Source organism: Daldinia caldariorum (genome assembly GCF_022478825.1).
Source record: "Daldinia caldariorum strain CBS 122874 unplaced genomic scaffold F4812scaffold_2, whole genome shotgun sequence".
Taxonomy (NCBI): Eukaryota; Fungi; Ascomycota; class Sordariomycetes; order Xylariales; family Hypoxylaceae; genus Daldinia; species Daldinia caldariorum.
In genome coordinates, this window is record NW_025953038.1 from 341,309 (window position 1) to 369,254 (window position 27,946).

At 45.4% G+C, this 27,946-nt stretch overlaps 7 protein-coding genes across 7 annotated transcripts; 4 read left to right on the top strand and 3 right to left on the bottom strand.

Moving 5' to 3' along the window:
- Positions 1–2,953: 2,953 nt before the first annotated feature.
- F4812DRAFT_412709 (S-adenosyl-L-methionine-dependent methyltransferase) lies at positions 2,954–5,146 on the top strand. Its single transcript, XM_047932724.1, has 3 exons — positions 2,954–3,501; positions 3,628–3,832; positions 3,971–5,146. The coding sequence occupies exons 1-3, from the start codon at positions 3,168–3,170 to the stop codon at positions 4,452–4,454; spliced, it is 1,023 nt and encodes a 340-aa protein (XP_047793398.1). The 5' UTR covers positions 2,954–3,167; the 3' UTR covers positions 4,455–5,146.
- Positions 5,147–8,729: 3,583 nt separating this feature from the next.
- Positions 8,730–9,987, top strand: F4812DRAFT_455196 (uncharacterized protein; the record flags this gene model as incomplete). The annotated part of the gene is made up of 3 exons (XM_047936782.1): positions 8,730–8,808; positions 9,258–9,599; positions 9,752–9,987. The coding sequence occupies 3 exons, from the start codon at positions 8,730–8,732 to the stop codon at positions 9,985–9,987; spliced, it is 657 nt and encodes a 218-aa protein (XP_047793399.1).
- A 7,912-nt stretch (positions 9,988–17,899) lies between these two features.
- On the bottom strand, positions 17,900–19,448 carry F4812DRAFT_412718 (WD40 repeat-like protein). The gene is made up of 4 exons (XM_047932725.1): positions 19,379–19,448; positions 19,285–19,321; positions 18,649–19,206; positions 17,900–18,579 (listed from the first exon to the last, which is right to left on the bottom strand). The coding sequence occupies exons 1-4, from the start codon at positions 19,379–19,381 to the stop codon at positions 18,209–18,211; spliced, it is 969 nt and encodes a 322-aa protein (XP_047793400.1). The 5' UTR covers positions 19,382–19,448; the 3' UTR covers positions 17,900–18,208.
- Positions 19,449–19,540: 92 nt separating this feature from the next.
- On the bottom strand, positions 19,541–20,759 carry F4812DRAFT_412720 (uncharacterized protein). Its single transcript, XM_047932726.1, has 3 exons — positions 20,147–20,759; positions 19,933–20,093; positions 19,541–19,803 (listed from the first exon to the last, which is right to left on the bottom strand). The coding sequence occupies exons 1-2, from the start codon at positions 20,523–20,525 to the stop codon at positions 20,050–20,052; spliced, it is 423 nt and encodes a 140-aa protein (XP_047793401.1). The 5' UTR covers positions 20,526–20,759; the 3' UTR covers positions 19,541–19,803; positions 19,933–20,049.
- Positions 20,760–21,080: 321 nt separating this feature from the next.
- F4812DRAFT_166006 (Septin-type guanine nucleotide-binding (G) domain-containing protein) lies at positions 21,081–22,582 on the top strand. The gene is made up of 3 exons (XM_047929873.1): positions 21,081–21,359; positions 21,493–22,055; positions 22,114–22,582. The coding sequence occupies exons 1-3, from the start codon at positions 21,233–21,235 to the stop codon at positions 22,441–22,443; spliced, it is 1,020 nt and encodes a 339-aa protein (XP_047793402.1). The 5' UTR covers positions 21,081–21,232; the 3' UTR covers positions 22,444–22,582.
- A 504-nt stretch (positions 22,583–23,086) lies between these two features.
- On the bottom strand, positions 23,087–23,886 carry F4812DRAFT_455200 (guanylate kinase; the record flags this gene model as incomplete). The annotated part of the gene is made up of 3 exons (XM_047936783.1): positions 23,087–23,344; positions 23,414–23,733; positions 23,877–23,886. 3 exons carry the CDS (start codon positions 23,884–23,886, stop codon positions 23,087–23,089), a joined length of 588 nt encoding a protein of 195 aa, XP_047793403.1.
- A 2,172-nt stretch (positions 23,887–26,058) lies between these two features.
- F4812DRAFT_166041 (glycoside hydrolase family 72 protein) lies at positions 26,059–27,914 on the top strand. The gene is made up of 2 exons (XM_047929874.1): positions 26,059–26,477; positions 26,533–27,914. Exons 1-2 carry the CDS (start codon positions 26,169–26,171, stop codon positions 27,658–27,660), a joined length of 1,437 nt encoding a protein of 478 aa, XP_047793404.1. The 5' UTR covers positions 26,059–26,168; the 3' UTR covers positions 27,661–27,914.
- Positions 27,915–27,946: the final 32 nt, after the last annotated feature.

Consider the following 27,946-nt stretch of genomic DNA (forward strand, 5'->3'; position numbering starts at 1 on the left):
GCCCCGCCCCCCCCGCCCCCCCCCGCCCCCCCCCCCCGCCCCCGGCCACGGCAGGTTGACGTGGCATCTTTTACAGACCGCGTTGGTCGAACAGCTATGTATGTGGAGGCATATCCCGTAAGGTGTATTTAGAAGAGCCCGTCTATTATGACGCATGAACACCAGTTCGAGATGTGGGAAGATGGGAATTGGTTTCTTGTACATAAGATAGGTACCTACGTAGGTAAATAGGAGGTAGTTTTTGTGTTCATGGTCGATTGATTCATACATTAGACTGGAATTGATATCTATGAACTTTGCAGCCACAACGGCGGTAGGGTAGTAGTAGCTATTCTCTCCGCGGATATAAAGAATCCAAAGTACCTATCAACCACACATCCCGCGGGTTATGTGGTAGTAGTAGATTTCCTTGGCCAGTCAGGGCAGTCAGTTGGTCGTCATCAAGACTACCCTACCTTAGGTACTATCCCTAACCTAACCTAAGCTATGTCTGGTTATGTATTGTACAATACGTAGCATTGGGGGCTGAGACGAGCTGATCTGCAAGTCAGCCCTTCGCAGCCAATTATGAACTAATCTCGCTTTTGATCATTGGCCACGAGGAATGGATACGTAAAAAGGATTTATAGAACGCGGGAAAGATAGCAGCGGTCTGCGCCTTCTACCCGTCCTGGGCTCTTTTGGACCCGACGGTTTGGTTATCACTAGTTTGGGGGGCTTGAAGAAGGATGGAGGGTAGGGTAGGGTAGGGTGGTATTCAGGAGTCCAACAAGAACAATAAGCTTTTTTTTATTTATGTCATTTTACTTCATTTCTTAGTAATACCTACCTACCTAGGGTATGCTAGTTATGTATTCTGTTAACTAGCGGAATACATTATCGTCTTCCTTAAGGCCCCCATCTTTTCGGCATTTGTTTGTTTTACGAATAGAATTCCTTTCTTAGGGGGGAAGGAGAAGCTATTACAAGCCTGTCATGTCAGCTCGCCCTACCGCCCTGCCACGCGTTGGTCTAGCTCACCTATTAATAGGTATATCTTAAGATACTAAGGGCACGAGAGCATTATAACGACCCGTGCGCACGTTTCTAACATTACAGCATGGCAAACTATGAATTCGTTCCCGCAGAAATCGTTCGATCAAACAAAATTACTTCTTCTCTTTTTTTCTCCGATCTTCATAACTAACTACCGAGGTACCTAGGTACAGGTACGTAAGGTATTTATTTTGGAAGAGAACATGCCCAGCTCAAGCTACCTAGGTTAGGTACCTGTTTAAGTTACCTAAGTACTAGTTAGTTAATGTAAAGGAGGGTAGGATTACTTACATTAATTACCAAATAGAAAAGATTTAGTTATACTACCTTGTAATCAAAGAGGTAGTGTACCTAGTGCAGTGTATAACGTATACGGCGCATACTACAGGAGGTAGTATGTAGTATAGGTACCTACCTCCTAAGCTAAGAGGGATGCAGGTATAGAGCTCTCCCGCCGTTCCGGAACTTAAAAGGCTGCATGTATCACATGTACCATATGTATCGTCCCAAGCAAGCATTCCAATTCGGTCACGCCACGGTTCCACAGCATAAGCTCTTTACCGTACGGACGGGTCAGCTGGATCGGTACGGTAGGAGGTACATAGTGTAATACATTCAAGCTAACAAGGTATTAAACGCCGATATTATGTACCGATGATACCCTTAATTAAATCAGTTTCCACCGGATATCATTGTCATGTCAAGGTTGTTTCTTGTCTATTTCTCTATTATGTGTACTTTGATAATCAATTAATTATTCATGCACTCTTTCCACGTGGGGACCGGTATTCTATTTAAGGCAGGTCGGTAAATATCGCCTTGTTTAATGTAAGTACCAAGGTAGGAGGTAGGTTAAAAGTCTTGGACGTACCTAGTAACTTTTGCCCTAGCCTTTTTTTGCCCTATTGTGGTCCATGGGTCCCCGCCCAGAGTCCACTCAAAAGTCTATCCGGGCAGCCGGGTATTCTAGGGGAGGTACGTATCTAGGTCCTCAAATCTGGCCAAGACGGGAAAAGCGAACAACTTTTTCCTTTTCTTTTTTTTTCCTTTTTGCTTTTTTCTTTCTTACCCAAAGTAAGCCCCATCTGTCCCAATTTTTGTTTTGTACGACATGTGTACCATAGAACCGGGATTTATGTGAAACGTAACTCCAGTAAAGTTTGATATAGTATCTCCCCCCATTATTATTATTCAAACTATCCTGCTATCCCGGCTATCTCACGCGTCGAATCTTTGTACTGACCTATCACCTTTCTTCAACTCTTCTTCTTCTTCTCCGCCCTTGATTAACACGATTTAATACGTACTACACCGTATACCGTATGGAAGCATGAATGAGAATGACATGGAAAACACCACGGCAAATTACATGGTAAAGCAAGGGGGGAAAACCCCCTCCTAATGTGGATTCGTAGATTCATGGATTCATTCATGGATTACTATATCATAGTAGCATAGTTAAGGTATGGATTAATGTATTAACGTTTTCATATTTTAATAGCTCTTATCCCTTTAGGGTACAAACCCGAGAAGTCGGGTTTTGAATCTCTCTCCATCTCTCACCGACAGAAAGGCGCCGCTTGCGCTCAGTTCCAAATTGCTGGGTCGCAACGGGGTCATGCTTGGGTCATGGTCATGCCTGGTGCTTGGGTTTATTGCTTGGGTCGGCGCGTTCCTGTTCTTGGGACTTCTTGGGGCCCCGAGTTGCGTTCATCACCTCACTTTTGGTAAGGTTGGCTAAGGTTGGCTTGCATCTCATTGAAAGTCTCGACACCCTCCATCTGCACGCGAGCGGGGATCTCTCCCATCCATAGCCAATGATCCCCCTGTCTTGATATTGCTCGTCCATCTTGGCGGGGATTTTCTCCGTCGTGCTGGAACCAATCCGTTGTCATGATTGATCACCAACCCTATCCATAGATACTTCCCGCATTCCCTCCCGATCTAGTGGACGTAAGAAGACTAGAGGAGAGAGAGAGAGAGAGAGCCTCTTGTTTAATGGTGCTTCCTTTTATGTGATTGCAACCTTGTGTTTTTTTAAACAAAAAAAAATACAACTAGACCAATCGTAAAATCTTCAGTTCTCAAAAGCAAATAATCCTCCCCCCTGGTGAAGGAAGCTATTTCCCATCATGAACAAAGACGAGGAACAGCCCCCGATCGACGCCGATTCCATGTTATCGGTGTCGACCGACGAAGACGTATTCGATAACCTCTCACTCTCAGCTGACTCTATAGCCATGTCCGATGAAGTTCGCGATTATGTATACGAAAACTCACGACGCTACCACAAATACCAGGAAGGCCGTTATCACTTCCCTAACGACGATGCCGAGCAGGAGCGCGAAGACTTGCAGCATGCCATGTTCACGCTCCTATGCGACGGCAAGCTACATTTTGCGCCTCTTGACAACCCACGCTCGATACTCGATATCGGAACAGGGACGGGGATCTGGGCGATAGAGAGTAAGTACCTACCTACCCTACCTAACCTACCTCTCATCCCCGAAAGAAAAGAAGCGAATTGCCCATGAGTTTACGCGCCTGGAAGTCAGCACTAACAAGTCTTCCTCTCTTTTCGAGCATGAATAGTGGGCGATGAATATCCGGATGCAGAAATATTAGGGATAGATCTGAGCCCCATACAACCTTTATGGGTGCCCCGTAACGTGCAGTTCATGGTGGACAACGTAGAGGAGGAGTGGCTTCAACCGGCGGGTTCGTTGGATTACGTTCACGCTCGACAAATGGCTTCTACGATTCGAGACTGGCCCGCACTTATGGCAGAGGTATTCAAGTAAGATAATTCACAGAGCGACCACGTTTTTTTTTTCCTTCTCTTTCCTTCGTCTTCTTCTTTTTCTTTCTCTTTTCCCCTAACTCAACCTCGTTGAGACTTCACCGCAAGATCGTTGACCCGGAGGGTTGTGTGCAGGGCGCTGAAGCCGGGCGGCTGGTTCGAGCTGCAAGATCTGAAATGCGGCATCGGGTGCGACGACGACACGCTGCGGGAGGACAACGCGGTGGCGGACTTCCTGGACAAGATCGCGGGGGCGATGAAGATCCTGGGGGTGGACTGCCTGGGCGCGCTGGAGAACTACGAGCGGTGGCTGCGGGAGGCCGGCTTCGTCAACGTCAAGAAGGTCCTGCTCAAAGCCCCCGTCGGCACGTGGCCGAAGGATCCGCAGCAGTCCAAGATCGGCCTGTACAGCCGCAACATGATGTACGACGGCCTGCACGGGTTCGCCATCCGCCCTTTCACCCACGGCTTCGACTGGACCCCCGAGGAGGTCGAGGTTTACCTCGTCAACGTTCGGAAAGCGGTGCTGCGCTCCAAGGCGCACATCTACATCCCGTTCCACTGTATCTACGCGCAGAAGCCCCCGGAACCGGCCGCCGCCGCCGCGCGTTCGAGATGAGACGAGCTATTCCCTTTACGACACATCGTGGTGGGTTGAGTTGGGTTGGATTATACGCACTAACTACCTACTAGCACGGATTTATTTATTTTTTGGAGGGCTTCACACCCGGCGCTAGGCGGATGCGGGCGTACTTTACAATCTTCATTCGTGGGCACACATCTATCTGGTTCTTGTTTTGAGACGTACTTGACGATCACGATCATCCGGCGCTCGGCGACTTTTTCTTTCTTTCTTATATTCATTTAGAAGGGGCGGGTTTTCAGAGGGGAAAAAACGAGAAGAGGGAGGGGGGCATAGAGCGGGCGGCAGTCATCATTTTTACAAGTTTCTTTTTTTTTTAAAGGGTGTTCCTTGAAAAAGCATTTTCCGTATTATCCGTTAAAGCTTTCACCAGCTGTCGGGGGCACGGGTAGGTAAGGCAAATGCGAGGAACCCTTTTTGCATATTGGCCGGAGCCGGGTTTGGCGGTGATTTTTGACTTGGGAGGAGGAGTCTGTTACAAAGAGGGGGGGGTGGATATGCAGTTTTTTAAAATAAGAAAAGAGGATTCTTAAAGGTCATGGTGGGTGTTAACCCTTTAGGTACTTCTAGGTACATCTTAAGAGTCTATAGGTATAACTCGGTCGCTTGAGTACAGCATTGTACCGCGCTTCTGTAGAAATACTAATAGAAACCTTATGGCCTATTTACCGTTGTACATGTCGTTCAAATGCGTGAAGGAGATTAATTCCCGGTAGGTAATTATTAACCCATTCGTTCTAATCTTACACCCAAGAAGTCGACAGGGGGTAATGTGGCTTTTATAGAAGGTAGTGTTATACACTCAGACGGGTTAAATTCGAGGAGTGCAAAGCATGGGGTACCTGCCATTCATGAACCAGTGGAGCTACCAGCTCGTAAATATCCGTATTGCGCAGTATCTACAAATCATGTCTCGCAACAATAGTGCCGTTATATGTCAAGGTTCAGTAGAAGAGGTTGTTATTATACGAGGAGAGAGGAAGAAACAACCAAAGATCTCTCTCCCAGACACACATTATATGCCTACACAAACGATAGCCCACTAGGGGGCCGCCTAGCCGTACCGTGACATTATACATGTGCTGCCGCCAATAGGGGCGGAGAGGTAGAATTAGGCAAGGAAAAGACGGCTTTAGAGGTATCGATAACCGCTGTCAAACAAAAACCGAGGCCGAAGAGGAAGTTAGGCGGGAGCGACCCGTCAATTTTATCTTGTTCTTATACAAATACCCGGCCTAGCGAGTCTGTAGTCTCATAATTAACATGTCTCGTTAGTAGTGTGGTATTTGCAGACAGTACTTGGGGCGGCTCCCAGGTGTTGGTAGGGGCGGATATGTGACTGAATCTTTGGCATGATCTAGTATAAGTCTATGTAAACTTAGATATTAAACAATATATTAGGTAGTCCTAAAAGTGAGGGCTGTGGTCATTCCTCCAATGGTCACTTTTAATTAGTTTATTGATACATACCATATGCTATTTTGTCTCGGTGGTATATAGGTAGTAATTTGAAAGGCTCGGTCTACCAATGCTGACTTGCTAGAAATAGCGTACTTAATGGTATCAGACTGCTGGAATAGTACCTAGCATGCAGGCAAGCAGGCAGGCAGGCAGGTAGGTAGGTAGGTACCTGGTAGTAGTAATTGACGTATCGTAGCTTTTGTATACTTAATTAATACCTCTGTTTGTGCCAGTCTATCTCCATATGACCGTCATTTATAATCAAATTATGAGGTGTTCTAGCAGGTACCTGTTAGTACATCTATTAGGAGAGGTTTATACCCCTAATGAACATTATATATAGGGCGAGTGTCAGAGCCGTACATGCAGTAGGCATATTGGGGCTGTGATATCTGACCTTCTATCCTCTTACGAGGGAGCTGTTATAAGACTAAATTCAACCAAACATATTGTAGAGTGCTATATTCGCCGGTCTTCTACAAGGGGGTACGTATCTATCCTAGAGTCTCGCCATATCGGTCGCCAAAGGTGATGAGAGATGAGATCATAAGGGGAGTTAACTTTGAAGAAGCTCCAAATACGTACAGCTGTTGATACAAAACACTAAGAGGGGTTACTCCTACCAAAAGGAAGTAGATGGATTATATTACCTAACCAATTTTCTCCGAGTTAAGACAGGGGAAGTTAATTTAATCAGGTAGCTAGGTTAGGTAAGTATGTTGTATGGAGTTTGTTGTAGGTATGTCCAGTTACTATCGTTAGGTTCAGATAGCATTGATGCTTACCTACCTTGTAACTTGTATGCTTTAGATACGAAAGTCTACAATTTCTCTGGGAGTCTCTATTAAATAGGTAAGCTTTGGTCTAACTACCAAGCATGAAAGCCGAGATATACGTGACTAGCGGTCAGTGAAAAGGGGGGCCGTTGCATTGAGGTGTACTTACGAACTATTTATTACCTAACTACCTAACCTAACCCAGGCACATACCAATGACAGGGTCAATTTACTGCTTAGAAGTAATATGATCATCTAGTTATTTAGAATAGATTTCCTATTCGTCTATTACTAGCGTCAGGTACCGAATATATGTGTGAGTTGAATCTTACAAGTGCATCGTGACATGTGTCTTTTTGTGACAAGTCAATAGTATAGCCAGGGTTCCATCGTTGGATATAGACATTCAAGTTGACTTCTTATATATTTTTGGTCCTTAGTCACTTATGCGAACTTTACCGTGTTCGATTTTATAATGGCGATGACGCTTATCTAAGTGACAATCATATAGAGATGTTTAGTTGACAGGTGCTTAATACATTCAAGTTCTTAATAATACGCGACTTCTTACTAACTTTACCGCTGGGGGTTTCACTTTACTACCTAGAGGTGTACTAGAATGTGCTCCTATATCAATAGCCTGCATACCGTGTTTCATATTTACAGTTTCATCTTTATGTCAAGTCTACCTAATATGCAACATAGATAATTTGGGAATTATAAAATGTGTTCCGAGAGCAGACATTAGCGCATGTGTAACAAAGAGTACATGATACCTACGTGTCCTCACATTCGAGGTCGTCAGATGATACCTTAGGAGGTATGTAAGTACCTTGTAGTGAGACGTAAGCACTTGTTGCTGTTTTCAGGTATCCCTCCGCTCAGCCTGCTTAGATAATATGTAAAGAACCGGACTCCTCGTGATCGTGATCCCTACCTAGGCTCTAGGCTCTAGGCTCTTCGGCTACGGTTGAACAACAGCTCATATCCGCATTATCTCGTCACCTTTCTAAGCGAGTTTAACAAAAGAGAATGTTACCATCTTCGCGTCTTCTCGGATAGGGTAGGTTAGCTGACCAATTATAAGATCACGTTGTAGATTTTTGGAATTATTCACTGGTAATAGATGTAAAATATAAAGAGCAGAAATGAAAATGCAATGGAATTCGCCTAAACCTTCGGATCGTCGAAACAAGCAAGTAGGGTGACGAAGATGATGTGGGCACGGCCCTGGGGTTTCTCATTGGCTTTTCCTATTGGCGTTTAAAGGGAGAGGGCGGCTGAGTGTTGTTACTGTACTGCCGAGGCGAAAGAACAGAAAAAAAAAGATTGGTGAGATTGGTGAGATTGTAAGATTGGGTTGGCTGCGGGTGGATTGCGGGCTGGTTACCCCACAAACCACCCAAACCACCTAAAACCATCTCCTCCGAAATAACCCCTGTCTTACTGCGGGAATCCCTGAATGAGATGCGCTAGAGCTGCTGCGAGATGCAGTGTGCGCAGGTGCGATGGTGGGGAACAGGTAGACAAAATACAACGGATACCACGAATTTCTAGGGGAAATGATAGAGGAGATAGGTACCACCTCTTAGTACATAGTACTGTAAGTACCTACAGCACCTGCGCAGTTAAAAATCAGGTGGCTCTTTTAGAAGGTCCTTTGGGTTGGCTTCTCCGTACATTTAGGTGGTACCTCTTGACTTGTTTGACCCCGTGGCCCTCTTTTTTTATTCCCCCGCCTTTCTTGTCTTCTCACCCCCACCTCCCATTCTGGGCCTTCCCCTTGTAAAAAAAAAAAAAAACAACAACCATGTAAGTAGCCAATGTAGCGCTTGGATAGGCTCTGAAAACGAAGAGGATGGAGCCTTTGAGGAAGCCCTTGAGGAAGCCCTTGAGAGAGCCCTTGTGAGCCTTTCGCCCCCACAATTTTGACGATGAAAGTTCCTGTCTTTCTCCAACTTTCCCATTCTTCGTCTTAATTTTATAATATCTCCATCCTTTTTATAGTTTGAAAATGACTGAGAAACAGATGGATCAGTCCCAAGCTCGTCGACGACGACGAGATGGAGCGCCAGGCGTACAGCAGCGTCTGTGTACGCATTGCGGAAGAAGCTTCAAGAGGTCTGAGCACTTGGAGCGCCACGTTAGAACCCGTTGGTTACCCCAACCCCAAAATCTAAAGTCCCAAAAGTCCCAAATCTCGAATCTCAAACTCAAATCTCAAATCTCGAATCCCAAAACCCAAAATACACCTAATCGACAAATCCCTCGATCTGCACAACCTTACTCCACCAAAAAAAAGAACCTCTCTCATATTTTCCTATTCACCTGTTCTTCTTTTCTTCTCTTCTCTATTTTGTCCTGTTATTTGTATTTGTATTTGTATTTTGTTTTATTTCATCTCATCTCATCTCACTCATATTCTATAATCGTATCTACCTAGCCTATATGTCATGTCGTATAATCATAATATCACATAATCTTTCTTTAAAAATATGTGAAAGAAAAAAGAGAGAAAACGAAGCTAATTTCCCACTTACAGACACAAAGGAAAAGCCTTATGTCTGCCATTGTGGGTCGGCCTATTCTCGTCGAGATCTCTTGACCCGCCATCAACGTATTACCCATGAGACTATATCACCTAGGTCGTCTGATGGCCTCTCATCGGAAGATAATCACCAGTTGTCTGCGACGGAAGAGGATCCCACTTCTGAGGACCATATTTCCTCTACTGCATCCATTCCGGATTTGAGTATGGATCACAACATTCACCAACATCAACCAGCACCACCATATTCAAATCCAGCCCACGGTTTAGCCATTCAAACCCAGGCTGTCACCCAGCCCTACCAGTTAATCGCCGGCCAAGATATCTACCCCAACGGTTAGTTGAAAATCTCCCGCTGTTCCACTCACCCACTCACTCACCCACTCAACCATCCCAAGTTACTCGGCCAAATCGAGTAACACCAACTTTAATATATTACTCCCATCTAAAGAACTCTTCTTTTTATTGCGGCACTAATTCTCTATTAGGTCAACACTACCAAGGGTTTGACCACTTCCCAGGGATACATGATTTCTCAGACCCAGTCAGCCTACCTCCAGAATGGAGCCCTTATTTTCATAGCCCAGTCATGGAACAGGAGATGGTAGATCCTGCTTTACGAGCTTCGATTGTTGATGTGTCGTCGCCTCTCTCCAACGAGAATTTCTCGATGCACGGCTACAATTCTTGGATGTCGCCAACGGCTCAGAAATGGGGCAATTAAGTGAGATCTTTCCTGCAACAAGACGACATATCCTGAGCTTTTATAGTTATCATAAGCGATAACAAGAACCTACCAATTTACTCTTCCGCCCCTCTTGAGACCTCAAGGCATCGTGGTCTCATTTCTGGTCGTCTGGGGGCATATTATATATGAATGGGCGCTGTTGACGCTGCGCACTCGGAAACAGTCCCAATATATGTCAAGGCACATCTTTCTGGAAGGCATATGTCAAATTTGGGTGGAGAGGTGTTTTCTTGTCATGATGGTGGTTATAATTGGCAATGATGGGCAGCTGTAATAACTGTGGATCGGTTGCTTGTCTACCCGCCTCCATCACCTTAACTGGAAGATATGACAAGTACAGGGGGTTCACCTTTTCGTTCCCCCCAATCAATTTTCGCACCTTGTCTCATCCACAATTCACAAATATTGCCTTACAAGGCTTGTACCAATATTGAGAGCGAATGAGTCGCCCTCTAGCACCGCTCAAAATTCATGAGTGGTTGGTTTCTCCACGTTCTTTGTGAAGAACGGGAATTATGAAATTGACGATACCCAGGGCATATTGATGGCTCCTAAGCATATCGCAACGCGAGCAATACCTTATCTAAGGAATTAGTAACTACTACCTAGCTAATAGTTGTACAATTGAGGCACATACTGACCGTTTGACATGACGTCCCCATGTCTTTTTATATTCACTCCATGGAAACTACCTACATTAGGTAGCCTTCTCGGCCAGCCATCATGCCCATGCGGGTATATAATTTACGGGTCCAGAATAAAATCAATATATTTTACATGGCAATACATGTCATCTATTAAGTCACCTATACTATACGTATAAACTACCCGGTTATAAATTATGACAGTAATATCAAGCCCCACTCCCAATAGCACCAGCTAAAAGCATAGTTATCATAAGCGTATTACTACTATTAACTTACACCTTTAACATTACCATCATCGACTTTATATACTGCTCTTGAAATCGAATAAAACTTTGCTTTTCGCACTTCGTTTTGAATCATTGGTCTACGCGGGTATTCTGAAAGGGGGTTTTTACCTACAATACCTAACTAAAGTGATCAAACTTGCAGCGCTCATATTTCGAATTGACAGCTATGACCAATCGGGATGATGCAAAGTAGAGAAAAAAAAAAAAAAAGACAAAAAAAAATCGGATGGGATCGGGTGGTCCGGGCCTGCATGGTTAGGGAAATAAAGGAATAGAACGTTGAGGTAGCTCGCGTTACGTTGCGTTGCGTTGGCAACGTTAAAAAAAAATCAACAAAAAAAAAAATCAACCATCAAATCGGCAGACAAGGCAAAAGAAAGACAAGCGAGAGAGTTGAGGGTCTAGTCTGATAAGAAGCTTCAAATGCCGTCTTAATACCGCGGGTTTTTTTTTTTTTTTTTTTGGTTTAGTTTGGGGGTTAGCGAAGGAGAAACAAAACAATCGATCTCAGGGACGACCTTCGAAAACTTCGGTATTCGGGCTTGACAAATAAATAACGACGCGCAAGTTTTGTCTTGCAGGAGGGGGAAAAAATAGGCGACCGAAAGTAAGGCCCGGGGAAAGCAAAGCAAAGCAGAATAGAGCATGGCAGGGCAAAACGAAGCGAAGCGAGAAGTATGATGCCGAATCCTTTGAAAGGGAAGGGAAGGGGAGTTGGCTGGCTGCCGCGGATCACTGAGAAAGAGTGAGAGACAGAGAGCTTAGATGGAGGGGGGGTATGTACTGTAGGTTAGGTAGGTATTGCACTTTCGCTTTGCTCTGCTCTGTGCTGAGTCCTGACTGCGGTAGCGAGCTCCATGCATACATGAGAGCAATGCCGGTGGGGAGAAAGATGGAAAACAGAAAGGACGCGCACTGGCATAGTAGTTACGTATGTAGAAAATTGGGGGGAGGGGGAGTTATGCGTACGTATTGTATTGTACGTCAGGAATGCGGCGCCAATGTGCCCGTAGAGCCGCTATTATTGGACGGTGAAGCAAAAGGGGTCTCAGCAAGGGAATCGTGACCTCTCTCTCTTTTTTCTTCTTCTTTTCGCCGCATCGTATCAAGTTCGAGTTGCGAATGTCTTCCCCCCCCCGCACTCGTGCATATAAAAAAAAACTTGCTCGGTTAACCTCCTCTCTGATTCGTGGCGCGGCCGTTATCTTGTACGAGCTCGGGAGAATAAGAATGCCCTTTTTGTAGCCTGGCTGGCTCGGTGGAAAAAAAAGATGCTTCAAACCCATCTACCCGCTATCCATTTCCCATGCCTACCGACCTAACCTAGCAAGCCTAGGTTAGGTAAGTAGGTAGGTACCTAAGGTAATAGATAATAGGCGTGGATAGGCTATGGTAGAGGTACAGTAACCAGGGGGGGAGGGGGAAAGAGAGAGAGAGAAAAGAGCCCCGAACCCGAAAGAAAAAAGGGAAAGATTAGTCGAGATCTTGGGAATGCGGGGTGGATGGGTTAAAATGCATATCTTAAGTAGATACCTGGTAGCGATTAGTTAAACGTACATAACATAGCAAGCTTCAACGAAGCGAACGGAGTCCTCTCTCTTTCTCTCTTTTTTCGGCAGCCAAGAAAAAAAAAGTGGGAGAAGAGGGGAAAGGGACTGGGGGGCTTAGCTACCACCTTCTTTTCTTCTCTTTTCTTCTCTTCTCTTTTAATTTGGACGCGTTTAATAGATAGGAAATGATAGGAGAAAAGAAAAGGAAAAAGAAAGTGGAACGGGATTGGGAGCGGGAAAGTGCGGGGAACCGAAACGGGGAGCCCCGGTTCGCCCATTCCGCATCGGCTCCGAAAATGAATCGGACCGGAGAACGCCCATTTCTGGAAATCGCATGGACGTTACCTCTTACTTACCTGCGGCCACTTTTTTTTAAGGGGGAGCGCGGGGGAACCAATCCGGTTTTCGTGATTTGATTTCTTTTCCAACTGCAAATCGGTATTGTTAAGCGAAACCAATCAATCAAATTTGATCTTCACAATTATGTACCTATCTCTAATAAGAAGTTACCTACTAACACTACCCCCTAACCAACCCCTCACTGGAAAATAAAAAAGAAAATAAAAATCGAGGTAGCACAAGATTTTGCATCTCCGGAAAACGGTCTGTGCTTCCCATCTGTGGTGGTCCCCGGGATCCCACTCAACAAAATAGAGAGAACCCGTTGCGTTGCGTTGCGTTACGTCGCCGTTTCTTGCATGAGAGAATCTACCTCTACCTCAACGTTACATCTAGCCGACATCATGTATATGACGAGCATCGTCAAAGTTTTGTAATTGGACCAATCAAGCGAAATGTATGTACGCGCGTAGGTAGCGTGGAGTCTTATTGTACCTAACGGATTAATGTAGGTAAGATATCTGAATTTCTTTTCCTTCTTTTCTTTACGGAAGTTGTTTCCGCGGCACTTTTGTGGAACCGGATGGACCCTGGAGGGAGGAGGAGGATGCGGATGCGGATCATCGAAGGATATATAATATATAAACTTGACACGCATACACGCATGCATGCACAGACAGACACATACCTTATATATATATATAAGCCTGTCTGCCTACCTAACCTATGCACAATCATGACACCAAGTCGCTCGCTACCAAAGCCGCCGCACCATCTTGTGTAGCCACATGGGATAACAGCGTGACATCGAACGGGACTCGGATAGAATGCCCTGTTAAGCTGAGGCTCGGGAGCTTGCATGCATGTCGAAGGTCTTGGGTTGGTTGCTGGGGCCTGTTAACTTGCTTCCCTTGGTTGAGGTCTGGATGCCCAGAAATGGCAATGTTGCTACAGTTTTTGGTAATCATCTATATACCCGAGATGGAGCTTGTTCCGACATGTACATAAGAGACTTTGAGTTACCTAGCATATAGCTATCAGGTAGCAAGCTCAATTTTCAAATAATGGTTATTATCATATATCAACCTCTCATTTTAATGTTTCTACCTACTTACTAAATTAGAAACTAGTAATATTAAACATGAAAGTTAATTTGTTGATTGTGTTAGTGTTAATCCTGATGGGTAATGTTGGTTTATACCTTTAACAGGCGTCTCATTAATAAAATACTCTTCTAATAAACACATGTTCTTCAATGGAAGCGGAGCTTGTGGCTGCCCCGTTACCCCTAGATGGCACATGTGCTGATCTCAAAAATATGCGTTTACCGAAGGTTATCAGATGCCTCTCCTCATCGGCTACAACCTTGTTTTTAATATAATGCTAGTTAAGAGCTTGGAAAAATAGTGAATTAAGTGGTATGCCTAGCGGACAGCCTTGAGTCTTGCGATAGTTTACAACCATTTGTCATGGGGAGAAAATGTGCCAGCCATTGACTTTTGCAAGGAAAACACCTTAATTTAGAAGTCTTTCTTGGTACGATACTATGTTATTCTTCGATTATTGCCTGTCGCTTGTCGATCGAGTAATAGATAGATAATATAATAGTTTATGTGAACAGCACCGCTTCTGTTGATTCCTGTACCTGGTGTGAATCAAGGTATCCTAGTGTCCGTGGGCTTCAGAGCTGTTGATCGTTGTTGCTATCGTTTTTAAGGATTCGATAACCTGAAATTGGTATTCAGATTTAGTTTCATCATCATTATGTGCCTATGCAATGTCTTTTGATTCTCTAACGACATGAGGTTGAAGGACAATATGAAGTATTCTAAGCCTGTGTTTTCTTAGGTGAAATTATTTCGATAGTAGTCTTCAGCAGTGATGTAATGCTTTAAGGACAGAATTAGGTGACAACTGACCAATAGCGGCCGATTTTACGGCCGAGTTTGTGGTGATCATAATAGCTAGGCGGAGCTGCGAGGCAAGTTAACTTCTGAGATGTGAAGCCAGAATAGGTAGGTAGGTTTGAGAATTAAGGGAAATACTTACATTTGCCCCAATATTGGAAACCGCAGGCTCTAGTTGAGGAGTTTCAAGCTCAGGATCAGACAGGACCTTGCAGTCTTCGTGGTCACATTTCTCCAGCCTGTAAAAGAAGATGGCCCTCTTCTTTTCGTCCAGCAGTGCCTCGTTATCAGCGTCGTCATTTCGTGCTGCTTTGTCTAGGAAGTATATATACAAACTGGCCGGATTGTTGATGTTGAATGCGACTTTGCGCCAACGAAGCGGTCACGCATCCATGCAGGTCCGGGCTCTCGTCAATCGGCTCGATCCTGCATCATCCGACGTGCCGCCCTCTCTCAGGGTCGGTGGATGCATGCCAAAGCTGATTTGTCGATGATGAATATATCTTTATCAAGGTTGCATCTTATAGGCTTACTGGCTTTCACCATGCTTACTCCCATGGCCGTCGTCGTATGTAAATATAGAGAATAAGTTTCTAGGTGGACAAATAATAAGATTTGGGGGGACATCCGGTGGGAAGGTTGGTTTGAGAGGACATCTCCGCAGTGTTATGTCCGCAACTCCAAGACATCGATGGTATCGAGATATGGCTTCTTCTGAGGATAATTAAAACAGTATATGACTGTGACAACTTGTTAGCAAGTTTGTAAGAGGTATGAACAAATTGTAAGGTCAAATTGAAGTTAAGGGGAATAAAGTTGAACAGTGCACAATTAGAGAAGGGAAGGGGATGTGGAAATTTGTGTGATAGTACAGTTGAAGTATTCAAATGAAAGACTGACTTACTAATAGTCTATACCGACAAAATGTAAAGGGCTTGGTGCAAGAGATTCAAGCATCCTCCGTTGAAAACTCGGTGTGTCTGGCTTTGCACCATAGCGCACATCGGAGAATGGCCCGGAATCATGGATCATGGCACATGTAGGGGGTGTAGGGGTCTAGAGTATTATGTTAACTAAGACGGAAAGTGAAATGAAAGGGTTAGGTTGACTTACGCTCGTATATTGAGAGAAATAGGAAATAATGTTGTTTGTATTGTTGGACGAATTAAAACATCTACTATATCATCATCTTCTTCTTATTCTTCTTTCCCTTGCGGGAGATTCGAAGAATTGTTCATGCTGGGGTAAATAGAAGTGATAAAGTAGTGAATAATAGCGTCGTAAAGGTCGAAGCAAGTGGATAATAGGTATCTCCTTGTTTCTTGGATATATGCGAACTTATGTTGTGGCGAACATTCGCCACGAAGGTGAATAAGGGGTTGAATAATATCCAAGTGTCAGAGACGCTGGAGGTTAATAGGGGTTTGTAAAATGTCCAAGTATCTGGAGCGTTGAAGGTGTTGAAGATGTTAGAGTTGTTCGTGTTGTGTGTAAAGAAAGAAGAGAAGAGAAGAAATGAAATAAAGGAGAACGCGGGAGGATGAACGGCTCTTAAATAAAAAATATTGGGCGGTGTGAATAAAATCCTAAGGCGGCGTACGAAATGCCTGGCAGATGGTTAGGCGGAAACCATTAGGAAAGAACGAGGAAAGAATGAGGAGGTTCTTTCCTGTTATATGCCGCTATGGCCGTACGTTCCTTAGGCGAAATATGGTACGTTCGGTACATTTGGACACTACGAAGGCATCCACGCCCTGATATCCGCTAACTGCCCTCTACTTGTTGGTCTAATTGCTCTTTCTATCTTTACCTACTGATAGCTTTGTTTTCGGTCCTAGCCTTATCATAATATGGGCACCGGCAGCAGTAGCAGTAGTAGCAGCAGGAACGAAGTTACTTTGTAAGTAAGTCACACTTCGAACAGTACTTACCTTGGTTACAAACACGCCACCATAGATAACACATAATTCGGAAGGAAACTGCTTCATACAGGTACCTAACGCTAGCAGCCTCGGATCAAAGATATGGGTTCTTACCTCATGCAGATAGGTACCTAGAGCTTAGGAAGTGCTTACTTAGGTAGGTAGATACCTAGATGTATGGACTTCTTTTTAGTGCCCGAATAAATTGTAAACATTCACCTAGCAAGCCGACCATCAAGTATTATATATAAAAGCCACCTAGATTAGACGAGGCTAATGTACATATCTAGAGACTAGGTAGTCTTCGTATCCCCCTTCCCAAGGGTAATAGTCTCTGTGTATATCATGACCTATGTTTTAACTCCCCTAGTAACTAACCACTTCACCTTCCTTACGAAGTCCGAAGCGGGCGTAGATATCACGAGCTTGTTCGTTGTCGGCTTCTAGTTACACAGGCATAGCGCTGCTTTCGTATACGTCTAAAGTAAACCGTCCCACTAAAGAAATCCCATTAACAGCTTATACTATGAGAGCGCAAATTAGGTAGCGGTTTAATACACTGAGAGATCATGGTACCATATTGGCGCGTTTCAAATAAAAAAACTCGAAATATCGATTCAAATTTAGGTATTACTTACGAGCGCCTAGGTACTCGAGCCGACTCTCAGAACGTCCCAGCCGCAAAACTGCTCTACCTCGGCAACGAACCCGCCGACTACCTCTAAGCTTAACCGAGCGGCGAGTGGTAGCGGAGCCCACGCCGCAGGCTTTTTGTCCGGGAGGAAGCAAGTGCTTTTGGAACATGACTGTTAGATAGCGGGTCCGTGACTGACTGAGGCTTAAGTAGTAGTTGTTAAATATTTTTATGTGTGATAGTTCACTTGAAGGATATCTACTGCTTGGATTAATTTGGTTTAATCAGACTTGCTGCATAGTAGGAATCTAAAGGAAGGATCGCGATATGTTATACATACCTATGGAGACGAGAGGAGATGTTCAGGGGTAAGTCAACTTGAGTCACGTACCCTACCGACTTTGGGAGCTACATTTTGATACCTAGTATAAAACGGTCAATTTGTTGAAGCGCATTAAGAAAACCAGTTGCGAATTACGCATAGTAAGCGCCATGCAGCTAGGTCTAGAAGTACTGACGTTACTATGTTGGATTGGGTGGCCATCAGCTGCGCCATACATATCTTAGGACGGTGTTTTACTCAGGAATGGTTTCTCAACTGAAGCTGAATAAAAAATTAAACTACGTTGCCCAGATGGTATGGAGTAAACCCAGATACATTAAGGGACCTCATGTTGAGACTCAACTACGTAATGTAAGCTCATACCCGCATACACACTTCTGGCTAGTACATCGTTGTTTGAGCCCTCCATATGCAAGTATTCTCGATTCGTCACAGAATTTAAGCTAACCTTAGCTAAGCACGTGTATCTCGTAACCCGCTTCCGCATATACCTAGACCCTTTTGTCTTTTCCTTTTTTCCCCAAACGCCGGCGAGGCAAATATCAAGTCAACTTTCCGATGAAATATTCTACGCACCAGTGGCTTCGCGGTAGAAGGTTAGGCTCCTATTTGCTCCCGCCGTGCAAAACATCTCATTTCGGCCTGTTTTTGGTAACCACTTAACAGCCCAGAGCGCCTTGTCTGTTTCGCTGTGTGTTGCGACACAGGCACCTCTGTCGATAGACCAAACCTTGACTTTGCCGTCAAAAGCACCGCTGAGTAAATATTCACCTGTATCATTCCAGTCGATAGAGGTGATCCAAGCCGCATGGCCTTTTAGGTTGCCTACGTGCTCGCCGTGCTTTGTATCGTAAACTGCAATAATACCTGCATCACCAGCAGCAGCTAGACGTGTGCTAGCCGGTGAGAAGGCTACAGTCCTAATAGGTTTAACCAGGCCTATCCATTATTTAGCCTCTAGAAAACGCGAAAGGAAGTCTGAATGGAAGGTTAAAAAATGAAGCTTACCAGGAAGTGAGTATTGAAGTCGACCCGTATCATTGTTGAATACGTAGACAGCACCACTCTGGTGACCGCTTGCTGTGTATTTCCCATCGCGACTTAGATCCACGCAAAGACCAAAGGAGCCAGTGCCTGCATTCCCAGTTTCGTATTCGCGTAACTTTTCAGACCTGTCTCCAAAAAGATCCCATACGTTCACCCTTCCGTCATAAGTAGTAGAAGCCAGGTATTGGCCGTCTTCACTAAGCGCGATGGCCCACACCTCTCCAGTGCTCTTGCCCGAGCCTTTTGCAGGATCTAGCTCTCCAAAGGATTGCCATTCGTTCGTATCTGATTTGCTCAACTTCCATATTTTCACTTCACCACCAAATCCAGCCGATGCTGCCACCTTGCCGTTACGAGAGACTGCAATATGGTGGCAGCCGAGCTTGTGCGCGCCGGTAAGTGACTGGACAAGAGGGATGGAGGGCTGCGAAGTGGCGTGTATGTGTATGGTTGAGGAACCGCTGGCGGAGAGGAGAGCGGTGGGCGTAGCCGCAAGAGAAAAGATGTCGGTTATGTGCGCTAAAGTACGTTGTCATTAGCTTTATGTCCGTCCAAGGATTGGGTTGAGTTAGGACTTAAGAAAAGAGCATTGCTTACCATTGTCGATAGTATGTGTCGTCAGGTATTGTTTAGACTAGAAACCTATTAGTAAAATAGCCTTATGAAATGAGAAATTATCTCTTGTGCCTACCATGGCGGCTACCGATCCATAGGAACTTGTTGTGAAGCAGCTTGGTTTAGAGAGTATGGTGGGGTTGATGATGTTAGGAATATTAATTGCTGCAGACGGCATCTGCAGGTGTCTTAGCTATAGTGGGGTTGACTAAAAATTGGAGACCGACATGTTAGGTACCTCTATGTAGATAGGCTGACCTATAGAGGCTTCTTTTTTTTCTGTATTACTACGAAATATGGATTGTCTCAAGTGTGATTACATCACACATTTGGCTTTTCGTGCTTGCCTTCTCTACATGTATTTCACCCTTAATGAGCTAGCCATGTCGTATATTTGTTTCATATTTTATCCCAATGAATACTCTGATACTATAGCGGAGGTATAAGGTACCTTGGGCAGGTACGATTGCATGTGAACAAACTTGCATAATTTATGGTGACCTACTTCGAGGTCAGAGATATAGGTAAGGTATACTTTGTTGAAAACAATATCATTAAGCATAATTTCGTGGAATTGTGGTTGCATTGTACGTGCGCTTCACCATTAGTATTTACTGGAAAATCCCTTACCCTTATACCAGAACGCCCCAGTGATATGCATGAATTCCAATTCCATAACTGATCTGTACAACTACGAGACTAGGCACATATATCCATAGTCCTCCAAGTTTTAGGTACTAATCATATTCATGCCTTTTTCTTGAGTTCTCGTTCGAGCATGCCACCGAGACCTAATCATATATAAATCAGTAGGAATTCAATATCGCGGGGAAAGGCAACTGACGGCCCATGCAATCGGAGCATAATGTATGCATCTTCTTAATTCCTCCACACGCCGGGCACTTGTTTAATGATGTAACATCCTTTAAAGCCTTGCCTGCCAGCAGTCGATGCCTCTTCTTCATGTGCGACGTCTTTTTCTTGGGTACTGCTCGAAGTATGCCTTCCCATATATCACCCAGCAACGACGGTATTTGCGAAATAGCGGCGGGGATGGCGATGGCGAGATCCGCTACCGACGGTAGCCGCGACTCTTGCGCATGTTGCGCATGTTGCGCATATAAGACGGTTGATCGGAAAGAGGGCTGAAAGCTTGTCGATGCTATCCTCGGGAAAAGGGAGGGGAAGAATGAGGCTATTCGCAGCTGCTGTAGGGCGGCCATCTTTGAACAAGTTTTAATAGGTGCCTAGGCTGGCCGTCGCCTATTTCGATGTCGTAATTTCGTACCAATGAATTGGCCCTTCCTGAAATTTTGGCCGGGAATATAAGGTTGTCTTTCGCAAAGATGGAGTTATAATTATTGCGCAGGCCGGTGAAAAAGGAAGAGCTTTCCAGTCGTTAACTAAAAAGAACTAAAAGTCTAAAAATTTGATTGGTTCAGACTTCCGGACATCTGCCCAACAGCCGGCACCAAAGTAACGCAGGCACGTACGACTTTCAACCCCAGCTCCGGATCCACTAAAATACTTCCAATTGCGCGCACGGATGTTGATTGGCCTATTAGCAGCTGCCAGCCCCCTTCCCCCTTTCTTGTGGTCCCAAGCCAGATAGTCTGGGTTGTCTAAGCCCAACCTGCACCTGCTTAACTGCTTAACGGAAATTATTGTTTGACAAGGAAATCGCAGGGAGCAGTTCTAGAGAGAGAGGATCCCCTTTCACATACGAAAAAATCTCCCAAACGCCAACGAACTTTCAACCTTCTTTTTTTTTTCCCCCATCACCCATCAACTTCAATTCCCTCTCGCATCAGAGCTCAAATCACCCACATCTCCCGTCATTCGTTCGTTCCTCCAATTGCCACTAGGCTATTTCTTGGAATAGGAGTCGACCATTTTATTCATTCGTTGATCCATCAAATCAGAAGAAGCAATGGCATCACAACAACAACCTTCGCAAACCATCTACCCTGACAGCCATGTCGGTTTCGATAGCATTACCTCTCAGATTGAGCGCAAGCTCTTGAAGAGAGGTTTCCAGTTCAATGTTATCTGTGTTGGTAAGTAATACTTCTCTCTCTCTCTTCCTCTCCAGATTTACCTAGCTATCCAATAGCTAAGGTACCAGTTCATCCGCCGCGTTCTATTCCCCCCCTGCTTCGTGTAACTGACGTGTCTTGTGTCATGCTATAGGCCAAACTGGCTTGGGAAAGTCAACTCTGATCAACACCATCTTCGCTTCCCACCTTATCGACTCCAAGGGTAGAATGACGCCTGATGAGCAGATCCGCTCCACCACCGAGATCCACCCCGTATCGCACATTATCGAGGAGAACGGTGTCCGTCTAAAGCTCAACATCGTCGACACTCCGGGTTACGGCGATCTAGTCAACAACGACCGCTGCTGGGACCCTATCGTCAAGTACATCAAGGATCAGCACTCCGCGTACCTGCGAAAGGAACTTACAGCACAGCGAGAACGTTACATTCCGGATACCCGCATTCATTGTTGCTTGTTCTTCATCCAACCCTCCGGACATTCCCTGAAGCCCATTGATATCGTAGTATTAAAGAAGCTTTCGGATGTCGTTAACGTCGTGCCGGTTATTGCCAAGGCCGACACTCTCACCCTGGAAGAGCGACAAGAGTTCAAGGAGCGGATCAAGGAGGAATTTGCTTTCCACAACCTCAAGATGTACCCCTATGACAATGACGAGCTCGATGAGGAGGAACGCTCGATTAACACTCAGATCAAGGTACTTTGACGCGTTATTTGCACCTCGACTCCTTCATACTTACTAATGTGTTGTATAGAGCCTTATCCCCTTTGCTGTCGTCGGTTCCGAAAAATCGATCATCGTCAATGGCAAGCAAGTTCGCGGCCGTCAAAACCGATGGGGTGTGATCAACGTCGAAGACGAGAACCATTGCGAATTCGTTTACCTGAGAAACTTCCTGCTCCGAACGCATTTACAGGATCTTATCGAGACTACTTCGCAGATCCACTACGAAACCTTCCGTGCCAAGCAATTGTTGGCGCTCAAGGAGAGCAGCGCACAAGGCCACGGCAGCAGACCCATCAGCCCTGCTGCGGATCGCGAAATGAGCAGGAGCTCTCAACGAATGACTATGAACGGTCACTAAGTTGTCATCTAATTTTCTTTGTATGCTTTCTACGAGGCGTTCCTCGGACTCGGGCTTTCCCATCCTTGCGAAAGATTTAATTACCCCTTTACGATTATTACAATGAGCGGCTCCGATGACTAGGATGCAAGAGAAGAGGGGACGGCTCATTTCAAGAATCAACCCCTAGGGCCCCAAAAGTTTTTTTTTTCCTTAGGATGGGATACCCGAAAGTGCGTCCGTTTGGGAAAACATTTGAGGTTACGTGAGGAGGCGTATTTGATACTTAAGGTCAGAGATGTTGACCTGTCTAGGTTGTTCGAGCCTTGTTATGTTTGTCGGCCAAGCAAGCAGTATTTCCATCTACAGTCTGGCGACTCGACGTTCTTATTATTTCCTTTTTAGTATTCCCCCAAAGCTCTGTTCATCTTCTCTAAAGCTGCTAAGATTAATCAATGGTCAAGCCTTTGCTGTACTCTAATAGAGCCCGCTCTGATACCTGATGGAATAAATACGAGACTTTATGCCCCAAACACCTCTGCCTTAAAAATTGTGATTTATCGAGTTCCCATCATATCCTGTTAGCTGGTTTATGTTCCCCGAAATTACGGCCTTCTATCATGCAATGTTAATGTGCAACCATCATTATTCCTGTCTTCGTGATCTATGCTAATGGCTTGTAGATGAAGTCTTCTAATTCCTTGTATGCCTTCTCGACGTCGTCGTTGACAATGATAATATCGTGAACACCGGGCGTGTCGGCGTATTCGAGCTCGAGCTTGGCCTGGTTCAACCTCTTGACGATGGAGTCCTCGTCCTCGGTACCTCGACCTCGTAAACGCCTTTCGAGTTCCTCAAAGCTAGGCGGCTTGATAAAGACGTAGCGCGCTTCTATGCCGCTCTTTTTAATCTGCTTAACACCCTATTTCCGTTTATTTCCTATTAACGATGTCCTCTATTTAACTGCGATTTATTGGCTGGAGCCACTCACCTCCATCTCGATATCGAGCACGACGACACGACCTTTAGCGGTCTGATCGGCAATGGTCTGCTTAGAGGTGCCATAGCGGTTGGAGCCAAACTTGGCGTGCTCTACGAAACCATCGGCCTGGACTAAGGCTTCGAATTCGTCTTGCGATATATAATAATAGTCGACACCGTGAGCCTCGCCGGTTCGCGGCTTGCGCGTGGTATGCGATACGGACAGAGCAAAGCAGTCTTTATGCGTCTCGAACAGGCGCTTGAACAGCGTACCCTTGCCTACACCTGAGGGACCAGAAATAACAACAGGGCGGCGGTCTTGAGGCAGGGCTGTTGCAAGGGGCGAAGGGGACTTGGTTAGCGAGGGGGTTTTACTTTTTGTCCAGGTTCGGTTCGATCCGGAATCAATGGAATAGCAGGATCCCAGGACGACAGCGACTCGAACAGGCGAGGGAATAGATAGAAACACGTACTAGAAGCCATCTTGAATGCGCCGTGGTGGGAGGAGTAGTTGCGGATGGCGAATCGGGCTACGGGCGACGAGCAGAAACGAGAGACGGCGAGGGTATAGAAGACAGATCTGTCGAATGTACTGAATCTACTTAGAGATGGCACGGTTCGACAGTGCATGTGATAAAGCTAGCTTGGTTCGGGACCTAGCGAAAGGTACCTTTTCTTTTACGTTTCGGTCAATTCGACGATGGGACTGCCCAACTCTTTTTTTTATTCCTTGGAGTCGCACTGCAGAAAATCGGCCGGCGCAGTCCGGAGACAAGAAGCAGTGAAACCGGCAGAATTTCAAGGGCTCAGGTCTCGAAGGGTTTAGGTTACCTAATCTTTTTTTTGTTTTAGGCTCGACCGAAAGAGAAGGGAAAAAAAAAAAAAAAAGATTCGGGGCTGGTGTGGAAGTAACCTTCCGTGGCTAGTGAGTTGTGGCTAGAGTTAGACCTTGAACTTGAAGGTTCAATCAAACAATCTGTTTGCATGAGGTCCCATTTCGGACTTAGATCCCATCTATCATTTGGCGCCGTCTTGGAGCTAATCTCTATTCAATCGTTACACTGCAGAAGAACGTTAACCGACCCCTGAGACAGGGATACCCTTTAAAAAGGGCCACTACACCCCCGGAATTTTTCTATTGTCTTCCTCGTAGAATGGATCTTTAAGGGGGGCCTTCTTAAATGCTCGAATTGTGATTTTCATCTGTACCCACGCGCACAGAAAACAGACCATGTTTCATCATTTCCCTCGAACCCTACACTTGTACTACAGCCGTGACGTCGTTGTAGAACATTCCGAAACTAGGGCTTCAACAAAATTCACTGAAGAGAAAAAGAAAAAGAAGATAAAAAAAAGGGAGCAAACTGCACTCAAGCAATAAGCCACACATTTTACGAGTTCGGGGATACTACCTACGTGTAATAGCCGGAAGGAATCTCGTATGTTCACACACATTCTAGGTAATAAGAAGAGCTAAGAAAATAATATTCTGTATGAAATATCGTATTAATAAGTCTCGTATTGAACTTCAACAGAGGGGAAGTTAGGTAAGCGGCGCTCAATGACTAAGATATGAGTGAACTACATACCATCATTACACTCATTACATGTACACTACATGCATGGCAAAGGAAAGGTTTGACCCATTAGAAGGTCGGTGAAACTGAGAAATTAGTAAGAAGACCCAGTCGTGAACAGGCATATCCGTACATATCCGTACATTAGTGTATTTCGTTATATAGGTAATATTACATGCCTTATTAACTTGGTATAGGACGGGTTGATGGTGTCATCATGCTAAAACCGGTACCCATTCACCGTACGGTTTAAATATTACTAGTAGTAAATATATGAGAAAATACAGTATGAGGTGGAATATAACTAATAAGGCTGGTAGGAAAAATCTGAATTACCTATGGGACTTGGAGGGACTTGTGAGATTAGGGAATTGAAAATTAAACTAAGCTCAGAAACTGGAAACTGTCACAACTCAAGATGAAAATCAAAATCAATCCTGGTCGGGCTATACTACCGGTCCAGTCCATACCGATCCATATCGATCCACCTTGTGGGGCTTTCCTTGTTTGGACGAAATTCTACCCACTCAACCAGTCAAAATCGTTGCAGCAGGTATGTGTACACGATGTACACATTTAGGTAGAAAGACCGGAGGTGCAGCTAAGAAACTCCAAGACTGCCCTAGTCAACTAGTTAAAAAACCCCTCGTACATTACGTTACAGATGCTGAGGGTGGTACATTGTGCACAGGTAACATTGGCTCATTGGCTCTCATTTGCTCCTAGTTACACCTGCATGACTTGGGAAAGAATGAATGAATGGGACATGTAATAATGCTGCCAATGCTTGGTACCTACGTAGCGTCACTCCCTCCTGCTCCAATCATTATCTATCTGCTTCCTCCCTCCTTCTCTTCACAACTGTTTTTCATCTCGTCACTTACTTCAAATAAAACTTGTCTTCTATCATCTTCCTTTCACTAATTCTTTTAGACTTTGTCACAATCTTTTTTTTTCTTGGCCATAGGCCTATTCCAGTCGCTCTCTCAAAAACTCTATTTAACAAAGCTACTTTGTTTTGATCGCTCGCTCCTACAAAAGGTTGCGAAGTCAAATATCAGTAAATACTAATTATAAAGAAATACTTTTCGAGATTCTATTACCTGGAGAAACGAACCTCGCCTAAACAACTACTCACCCGCTCCCCCCCCCCAATCGGAGAAGATACCTTTGGACAATAAAATAATCATGTTATTACAATCCGCCATCGTCGCCTTGGGCGGCGCAACCTTAGCGGCTGCTGTCACACCTCTTGAGGTTCAGGGCCAACAGTTTGTCAACACCAAAACTGGAAATGCGTTCCAGATTGTGGGGATGGCTTATCAGATTGGCGGAAGCGCAGGCTACGATCCGAGCCACGGGAAGGATCCTCTTTCCAATGGTGACATCTGCAAGCGAGACGCCGCTCTCATGCAGTCTCTGGGTGTCAACGCAATTCGGGTGTACAACTTGGACCCCAACTTGAACCACGACGAATGCGCTAGCGTCTTCAATGCTGTAAGTTCTTAGTACATGAAACCATTTGCGACGCTAACCTAACTCTTGACAACAGGCGGGTATGTACATGATCATTGATGTGAACTCGCCCCTAGCAGGCGAATCTATCAACAGTGGTGCGCCTTGGGAGTCCTACTACGCCGCGTACCTTAACAGGACTTTCGCCGTCGTTGAGGCTTTCAAGTCTTACCCTAACACCCTGGGTTTCTTCTCTGGCAACGAAGTCATTGATAATGTCAAGACCGGTGCCACCGTGCCCCCTTACGTCCGTGCTGTGACTCGTGACCTCAAGAACTACATCAAAAACCATGCCGACCGCAAGATCCCTGTTGGCTACTCGGCCGCCGATGTTCGTTCCGTCCTCGAGGACACGTGGAACTACTTCCAGTGCGCTATCGATGGCGACGAGGACGACATGTCCCGGGCTGATATGTTCGCCTTGAACAGTTACTCGTGGTGCGGGGATAGCTCTTTCCAGAAATCCGGATACGATACTCTCGTTTCCCTTTTCAAGGATTCATCCGTTCCCGTCTTCTACTCCGAATTTGGTTGCAACACCCCTTCTCCCCGTGTTTTCACTGAAATCGGCACTATCTATGGTTCGGAAATGATGGGCACTTTCTCTGGTGGTGTCGTCTACGAATGGGCTCAGGAGGACAACAACTACGGTCTGGCTGAGTGCAACGACGATGGAACTGTTACCCTCTTGGCCGATTACCACACTCTCCACGACCAGTACAGCAAGGTTGACTTCAAGTCGATCCAAAGCGTCAAGGCTAGCGGTAAGAAGGTGTCGCCTCCTGAGTGCAAGGCCAGCTTGATCAAGGAGAAGGGATTCAGCAACAACTTCACCCTCCCCGTCCCTCCCCCCGGAGCTCAGAAGATCATCGACAACGGTGTTTCGCCTAAGCCGTCTGGCAAGATTATTGAAATTAGCGACTACTCCGTTACCCACAAGATTACGGATGTCAATGGCAAGACCCTTTCGGGCCTCGCTGTCAAGCCGCTTTCCGGTGATGAAATCAACACCCCCAGTGGCGGCACCGGCACCTCCTCCGGTTCAAGTGATGAAACTAGCAATGCTGCCCCTACCTTGGCGCCTCAGGGCTCCCTCTCCGCTGCCGCCATCGCCATCCCAGCGATGATCGCCCTTTCCTTCACAGCCGGATTCACGCTGTTCTAGGCGATCAGTTGAATAGTCACTGGATAATGAGTTTTGGCGTTTCGCCCAGAGTAGCCGTGGGTTATGATAGTGTTTTTAACGTTTTATTCCCCCTGTTGTAATTTCTTTTTTTTTTTTCGGTCGTAGGAGGACATCGAGGACATGAGACAATCGAGGGCTTCGTTGTATTTTAAGTTAGACGTGCGCTTCTGCGCAGTACATAAGTAGAGTTCAGATTTGGCATCACTTTTTGCTTGTGCGATTTTTGCTTTGTGCTACGATTTTCGTCGGAATGAGAAAAGCTGCT

Excerpts from the sequence above, each read along its gene's own strand:
- F4812DRAFT_412720 (XM_047932726.1), bottom strand. The coding sequence starts at position 20,525 with ATGGCCGCCCTACAGCAGCTGCGAATAGCCTCATTCTTCCCCTCCCTT. Across the intron at positions 20,094-20,146 it reads ATGCTCCGATTGCATGGGCC|GTCTCGGTGGCATGCTCGAA; the intron begins GTCAGTTGCCTT and ends ATATATGATTAG.
- F4812DRAFT_412718 (XM_047932725.1), bottom strand. Across the intron at positions 19,207-19,284 it reads GACACATACTATCGACAATG|CGCACATAACCGACATCTTT; the intron begins GTAAGCAATGCT and ends AACGTACTTTAG. Across the intron at positions 18,580-18,648 it reads ACTTCAATACTCACTTCCTG|GCCTGGTTAAACCTATTAGG; the intron begins GTAAGCTTCATT and ends AATAATGGATAG.
- F4812DRAFT_166006 (XM_047929873.1), top strand. The coding sequence starts at position 21,233 with ATGGCATCACAACAACAACCTTCGCAAACCATCTACCCTGACAGCCAT. Across the intron at positions 21,360-21,492 it reads GTTCAATGTTATCTGTGTTG|GCCAAACTGGCTTGGGAAAG; the intron begins GTAAGTAATACT and ends GTCATGCTATAG. Across the intron at positions 22,056-22,113 it reads CGATTAACACTCAGATCAAG|AGCCTTATCCCCTTTGCTGT; the intron begins GTACTTTGACGC and ends TGTGTTGTATAG.
- F4812DRAFT_166041 (XM_047929874.1), top strand. The coding sequence starts at position 26,169 with ATGTTATTACAATCCGCCATCGTCGCCTTGGGCGGCGCAACCTTAGCG. Across the intron at positions 26,478-26,532 it reads GCGCTAGCGTCTTCAATGCT|GCGGGTATGTACATGATCAT; the intron begins GTAAGTTCTTAG and ends TCTTGACAACAG.
- F4812DRAFT_412709 (XM_047932724.1), top strand. The coding sequence starts at position 3,168 with ATGAACAAAGACGAGGAACAGCCCCCGATCGACGCCGATTCCATGTTA. Across the intron at positions 3,502-3,627 it reads GGGGATCTGGGCGATAGAGA|TGGGCGATGAATATCCGGAT; the intron begins GTAAGTACCTAC and ends GAGCATGAATAG. Across the intron at positions 3,833-3,970 it reads CTTATGGCAGAGGTATTCAA|GGCGCTGAAGCCGGGCGGCT; the intron begins GTAAGATAATTC and ends GGTTGTGTGCAG.